The sequence below is a fragment of the Limulus polyphemus genome, unplaced genomic scaffold (genome assembly GCF_000517525.1).
Source record: "Limulus polyphemus unplaced genomic scaffold, Limulus_polyphemus-2.1.2 Scaffold3513, whole genome shotgun sequence".
Classification (NCBI taxonomy): Eukaryota; Metazoa; Arthropoda; class Merostomata; order Xiphosura; family Limulidae; genus Limulus; species Limulus polyphemus.
The window spans coordinates 68,105-75,585 of NW_013669123.1; the positions used below are offsets into that span (position 1 = coordinate 68,105).

The following is a 7,481-nucleotide window of genomic DNA, read 5'->3' on the forward strand; positions in this document are numbered from 1 at the left end:
GGGCTCTGAACTTATCACATTGTTAATCTATTTTGCACATGCAAACAAATAGCAACTTACTAAAACGTTAATATATATATATATATATATATAAGAAAGTAGTCGTTGTATAATTATAATATAAAATTTTTAATTGGATGGAAGAACATAAACATACACATATATATGTTTTTGATTCCAGATAACCCTGCATGTTAAACAGTGGGATTTCCACGACTTTCAGAATGAGATTCGGGTGGTTCCGAGTCTTGTTTCTTTGGTTAAACTAAAGTGACGCATGTTTTAAAATGTATAAGAGAGATAAGGAGGGAGGGAAAGAAGTGTAACAAAAATGTCTATTATTTTTGCATTAACAATGTTTTGTAGTGATCACCATTTAAAAATTTTATTTAAAAGTTTCTGTTTTACAATAATGTTTGCTTTAAGTAGAATATATCTAATATGCTGGGGAAGAATATTCGTGTAGCGAGATTGTTAGGTGATGTAAGGGCAAAATGTATAGCCTTCAATGGTTTCCGTGGAAGCGGTAAAAGCTCGCACAACAAAGAGTTTAGGACAACAATGGGCTATGAAGTCACATCTCAAGCCTATCCGGAAGAGTGATATCATCCCCAAAGTAATGGTTCTGGTTACGAAAGAGATCTTTGTGATTAAACAAATGACAGTGATGAAGCCTGGCATATCTCCTGGCACGACTAATAAGATAATAATTAAAGATTTACAGAACACGACAAAAAATGACTATTTTTCATGAGAAAGGTGGTCAAACAAACTGGAACTACAAAATCCCTTTGGAGCAGATAAAAAATAGTTACTGCAATAGCAAGAGGAACAGTAGGAAGTGTTACATAAAATTAAATCTGCATTTCTAACTTTGACGGATGGGAACGAAAGGGATTGAGAATAGAGTAAAAAAATAAATGTAAATCCCTTAATACTCGCAATCACACCAAAAGTAAAAAAATGAGCGCATGGTAATAACAGCAGCACTACTTTCAAAAGGTTGATAACTATATAACATTTGCTACCCATTTTACATTTGGGTCATTCTATATGTACAAATATCGACTACACACCCTCCAGGTATTCCTAAACCTACCACTTGATCTCGATAGAGAAATTACATAGTACTAAACTACATATATTTCCAATGAAATAGTTAGATGCATCAAAGGGAAATGATATGACAATATGTAACGAGTAGTCTAACAAGTTAGTTGCATGACACAACTGGTTTCTCACTACTAAAAGAGTTTATGTATGAAAACGTTTGTGAATTTCAGATAGAAATGAAATGCTCTTTTGTCTGTACTCGAAAGGAACAGAAACATCTGGCATGTTCCACATACCACACACATGTCTGTCAGGTTTCCCAGTGTGACTTCGATGAATGATTGTTCTTTTGGTTTGATTGAACGTTGTGTTGGAAGCCGAAGTCTGTGGAAAGTTATTAATACGTGTGGTTTAGTATTTACAAGCAGAAGCTTGTTACAATGGATATGTTAGGCAATAATATCTGAACATGGGCAACATAAAGTGCACAGTCAATTATAAAGAAAGTAGTTCCAGCAGCACGAGAACTGGGAAAGTAGTCCCATCAGAACGAGGAGTGTTACTCTTATAAAGTCCAGTTAATCTTAACAGTCAAATGTAAAATAATAATTAGTCTTGTAAGCTATTACAAAACTGCACGTGATAATGAATAAATCACTTCTTCAACATAAAAACTTCAGAGCAATGATTCAGAGTTTCATCTATTTACTGTGAAGCCTAGGTTGTCTACACAACACCGGAATGTCAGACCAACGAACCAAAGTAAAGCCTAACTACTGTGAATAAGAACATTGATCGATCACAAAATAGATTTAATAATCAAAATTTGCAATTAAGTAAAGAATGGAAGTGAAACCTTGAACTTTAAAAAATAATCATCTTATGCACGTGAGGGCTAAATAACAAGGTCAGACAGAAACGCTTACAGTTCAGATATGGTCATCACCATTCTTGTACTTCTGAATGGTTGGAAGGAATGCAACTGTCTAACAAGCAGCCCTCACCACTATCGAATCAAACGACGGGATTAACTGTTACTTTTATAACTCTCTTACAACTGAAAGTTTGAAACATCTCCAGGGATATCCCATCTGGAGTTTGTACAGTGTAAGAGTGAGCCCAGGAATTTGGATGTTAGGGAAGAGTTTGTACAGTGTAAGAGTGAGCCCAGGAATTTGGATGTTAGGGAAGAGTTTGTACAGTGTAAGAGTGAGCCCAGGAATTTGGATGTTAGGGAAGAGTTTGTACAGTGTAAGAGTGAGCCCAGGAACTTGGATATTAGGGTAGAGTTCGTACAGTGTAAGAGTGAGCCCAGGAACTTGGATGCTAGGAATAAGTTTGTACAGTGTAAGAGTGAGCCCAGGAACTTGGATGTTAGGAATAAGTTTGTACAGTGTAAGAGTGAGCCCAGGAACTTGGATGTTAGGGTAGAGTTTGTACAGTGTAAGAGTGAGCCCAGGAACTTGGATGTTAGGGTAGAGTTTGTACAGTGTAAGAGTGAGCCCAGGAACTTGGATGTTAGGGTAGAGATTGTACAGTGTAAGAGTGAGACCAGGAACTTAGATGTTAAAGAAGAGTTTCGTGGCACCTTTTCATGTAGAAGTAATCTACACAGGGATGGGTTTGACCTGGTGTTTATCGTGTCAGGCTGAACGTCGAAAGGCCCAACTCGATATGCACTTCCAGGTGTTAGAACATTATAATAGTGACAGTCAATCCCGTTATTTGGTTCAAAGATCTAGGAGCTGGTCAGTAATTCAAAGTTAGGAATGGATGTTCTCTACAACTAACTTTATTACAAGGTCGGAGCGGTTTGTTACTTGTAATTTTTTGAAAACTTCAGTAAGTGCAGACTAATCTCTCAGCAGTGTACCTTTTCGCCAATATTTAATATTACGAGCTACGATCATTTGCTATATTGCTATTTCATTAATCATTATGTTAAAAAGATCTCTAATAACAAGCTAGAGAGAGACCTGAATAGCCGTGGATTACGGTTTCGAATCCCATTACCAAAAATGAGCGACCTTTCAGCCGTGGGGGCGTTATAAAGTGACCGTCAATCCTACTCTTCGTTGACAAAGAGTAGCCCAAGAGTTGGCGGAAGGTGGTTTTGATAGCCCTGGGGGTCTTTGTGGAAAATTCAACAAATAAACAAACAAAACTAGAGAGAGAGAGATAATCAACCGTATACTATTGAGAAGGTTTTAATATTAACTAAACATGCGCTTGTGTAAACTCGAACGAAGTTATAATGAGGTAAATAAGGAACTCGTTTACAAACTATGAATTCTATACTTTTTAGTGTCTGTCTGTTTCCAAGACAGTCGAAATGGATCTCAACTCGAGCGAGTAAAGAAAATCCAAATGTATCTTGAAGATAAAGAGGCTCGCCTTATGGACTTCTTACGTCCATATGGCTCGCCTTATGGACTTCTTTGGTCTCTAAACATAAAACATCGCTCACTGCTGCTTTTACTTTGCCTAACGCGAATGGACGACTTCATCGAAGCACAGAGTGAATCAATGCAGATTTTATTACACTACCGCTTCTTTCTTTTTTCTTTTTTTTTTTAGTCTCCTAACGCTGAGCAATAATGTGAAATGGATTTTCTTCGTCTTGTATTGGATTTTTTCTTCTTTGTTTTAGTAGTACAAATAGCGAAGCAATAAATCTTAGGAAAACGATTTTTAGAATTTGCAATGAAAAAGCAAATCTAATGAGTGACAGATAATACGACGAGAAAAAAAAAATTAGTAGCCTAGAAATCAAATGACAAGTTAAAATCAGGTTTTAACTGTTTATCATATTTATATTTTACTGTTCTTATTATTACAAACGTCAACACTCTTGGGTTTGCTTCAGTGGAGAAAAATAAAGATACTTAAATCTCGTAATGACTAAGGAAGGATTTTCAAAAATGTATATGGTGTACGTTAAAGCACTTTGTTTTTAGCAAGTCCATTATGGGTTCCCAGTAATGATTTCTCGTGCCTATGGTGTACGTTAAAGCACTTTGTTTTTAGCAGGTCCATTATAGGTTCCCAGTAATTATATGGTGTACGTTAAAGCACTTTGTTTTTAGCAGGTCCATTATGTGTTCCCAGTAATGATTTCTCGTACCTATTGTTTTCTAAGCGCATCTTACTTCTAGTCACTGATTTACAATATTATAATCCGGAGCTCGATTTCAGCAATGGACAGGGCGTAGATAGCTCATTATGTAGCCTTATGATGATGATGATGATGATGACGACAAAACCATGTCGAAACGTTGTACGTTTGCTGTTATGTTAAACTTATATTAAAGTTTTTCTTCGTTACCCATTCAATCCGTCTCCAACCATTATTAGTCACAAAGTGGGTTCCTCGTCATCGAAAATGTAGTTTTATGTTTAACAACAAATAAACCAGCGTAAATGAAATGTCGTACACACCTGAAGAAGGCCGTATCTGATCTCTATGGGCATGAAATCGTATTCCCTAATAGTAGGAGGCAGATTTTGGGGCAGTCTGTCTTCCAAACATCCAAGTACGTTGGCGAGACTTCCAAACACCGGCTCCGTTGCAAAAACAAGGGTATCGCTGGAAATGAATTGCATGGTTTTACTTCAAGTTTTTAGAAACAGCAACGTGTCGCGTACATTTTTAAAATGGGTTTTTAATCTTTATTAAATTTACTTCGAATTTTATTTATAAAGATCAAATGAGTGGTAAAATTTACTACATTTTTTTCTTTTGAAGTTACTTTTTATTGCTATTAACTTTACTATTTAAGGTATTTTAATATGTAAGCTGGGAACAGAAACTTTTCCTGTAAAATAACAAATTTCTTAACTCTAGCTTCGACTTTGTAAAAGTGGAGCGTGCGGTATTTTTATGGTGAGATTCTTATTTAAAAACATGTGTAAACAATTCGAGGAGGTTCTTCGACCAAATGAACAACAGCTAGAATTACAGGATATTCTAGGAAACACCATTTGTTTCCAACGTTACCCAGAAGAATCAACTAACACTGTTACATAATTATTTGATTATAATGACCAATATTGAAGCAATTACAAAAACGTAAAATTAGTAGATGATCGTAAAAGTTAAATAGGGGGGTTGACTCTTAACGCCTGGTGGTTAAAACGCTCGGCTCGCAGGCTGTGGGTCGCGGGATCGAAACCTGGCGCCAAACATTCTTGCTCTTTCATCCACGTGGAAGTTATAATGCGACATTCAGTTGGTAAAAAGAGTAGCCCAAGAGTTGGCGGTGAGTGCTGCCGGCAGGTTGCCTTAACTTTTTGGTCGGCAGTTCAAAATTAGCGATCGGGGCAAATAACCTCAATAGCTTTGCATAGACAAAACAGATAACTAAATCTAAGAATGGAAGCATGTAGAAAAAGTGCCACAACATCCATAGGTTATCATAACAATACACAAGAAGTATGGGCATGGTATTGTGTGGAATTACAATTTTCTTGGCTGTGTTAATTAACGTTTGCCCTTTCAATTTGTTACTGTATAGTAGTTCCAATCTCAGTTTAAAAAAAAGAAACATTAGGTTTTCACAAATGAGATTTGTAAGTTACTTTTAAACCGATAATGTTAGCTTAACCTTAAGGTCTATAAAAAAAGACTGTTTCGTCGCATTTAGCACGTGCTAACAACCCTGGACAGTGATTATATCGTTTACCCTAAAGCGTAATAGAAAGGCTGGAGCTAAAAAAAAAAGGAAGGCCTGACAAGCAAATTTTTTTAACAGAAGGTAGACCAGTTTAATCCTGGACTAAGGAGCGTTTTGGAATAAAATATCTAGTTTGTAGTCAAGACCAGGAAAACTAGGCTTCTGGTGAACGATGTTATACTCCCGGGAACGGATTCCTTACAATTTTGAACAATGTTTTCAGTTAAGATAAAAGCAGACATTTGACATTTTACGCAGGTAATTGAGACAGAAAGAAAACATTGGCGGGTTACTTCACGCAACCGGATTTTATTTGCTCTGAAAGTTTGGACGTTGGGGGAAATGAATGTCGAGTATCACTTCCCTGTCGCACATCAGACGTATAGTGTGAAAATTTGTTCTTTGCACAAGAAAGATCAAAGTAGAAACTCGTGTCAGACATTAAAATAACACGTTTTGTTTTTATATCACTCTTTTCAAAAATCACAATTAAGGTACATTTGGTGTGGTGATGAATACAAAAAAAAAAAGATATCGGAGCTGTCCCATTTTCACTAACTCGTAATTTGAATGTCGTATTAGCTGTTAAATAATTATGATCTTTTATGAATAAACTGAAATACGTCATTTAATAAGTTATATATTTTATGCTCTTTTATTTGGCCACGCTGCTTAGGACAGTTGAGAACAACTTTAACAGGTCGTGGGCAACATTGCTCGGGACAGTTGAGAACAACTTTAACAGGTCGTGGGCAACATTGCTCGGGAGAGTTGAGAACACTTTAACAGGTCGTGGGCAACATTGCTCGGGACAGTTGAGAACAACTTTAACAGGTCGTGGGCAACACTGCTTAGGACAGTTGAGAACAACTTTAACAGGTCGTGGGCAACACTGCTTAGGACAGTTGAGAACACCTTTAATAGGTCGTGGGCAACATTGCTCGGGACAGTTGAGAACACTTTTAATAGGTCGTGGGTAGCACTGCTTAGGACAGTTGAGAACACCTTTAACAGGTCGTGGGTAGCACTGCTTAGGACAGTTGAGAACAACTTTAACAGGTCGTGGGCAACACTGCTCGGGACAGTTGAGAACACCTTTAACAGGTCGTGGGCAACATTGCTCGGGACAGTTGAGAACAACTTTAACAGGTCGTGGGCAACACTGCTCGGGACAGTTGAGAACAACTTTAACAGGTCGTGGGCAACACTGCTCGGGACAGTTGAGAACAACTTTAACCGGTCGTGGGCAACACTGCTCGGACAGTTGAGAACAACTTTAATAGATGTGAGATGTTTATGTTCATATTCTATAGCACGTGTTAGAGCTTTATTATAACTTCTGATTTTCAAGGAATACATGACCAGAAGTTTGTCACCTGTTACAGAAAACAGAAGTTACTAGGGGTGGGGCACTTAGTGGAGCGTATACCACCCACACGCAGCATTGATAATATTTAGCTCTCACGAAATGCGAAAATCTGTCCTTATGTCCGTCGTCATCAACGGACACGGACCATTTTGGGCAGGACAATAAGGAATAATATTCTACATATATCCAAGAAGTTTAATCAAAAATAGTTTGAAAAATCGGTCCACATGTTAACAGATAGGGATTTTTTTTCGTGACCTTTCTATGACCTCCATAAACTAATCGTTTCTAAGTTGGATCATAGTCCAAATATATACCAACTTTCGTTCAAATCTATTCAGCCATTTTCGATACATCTTGCTAACAAACACACATACACACACAGA

At 37.2% G+C, this 7,481-nt stretch overlaps 2 protein-coding genes across 2 annotated transcripts in view; both read right to left on the minus strand.

Moving 5' to 3' along the window:
• LOC106469489 (SCY1-like protein 2) overlaps nucleotides 1–4,613 on the minus strand; it is a 63,714-nt gene extending 59,101 nt beyond the window's left edge. Inside the window, exon 1 of the mRNA XM_022398017.1 lies at nucleotides 4,492–4,613. Within this exon, the coding sequence (XP_022253725.1) occupies nucleotides 4,492–4,524 (33 nt within the window). The 5' untranslated portion in view covers nucleotides 4,525–4,613. The remainder of the gene's footprint in view (nucleotides 1–4,491) is intronic.
• A 1,768-nt stretch (nucleotides 4,614–6,381) lies between these two features.
• On the minus strand, nucleotides 6,382–7,000 carry LOC111088307 (uncharacterized 29.1 kDa protein in cryB1 5'region-like; the record flags this gene model as incomplete). The annotated part of the gene is made up of 1 exon (XM_022398018.1): nucleotides 6,382–7,000. A coding segment is annotated over one exon (619 nt), but the record flags the coding sequence as incomplete, so codon positions are not given.
• Between the last annotated feature and the right edge of the window lie 481 nt (nucleotides 7,001–7,481).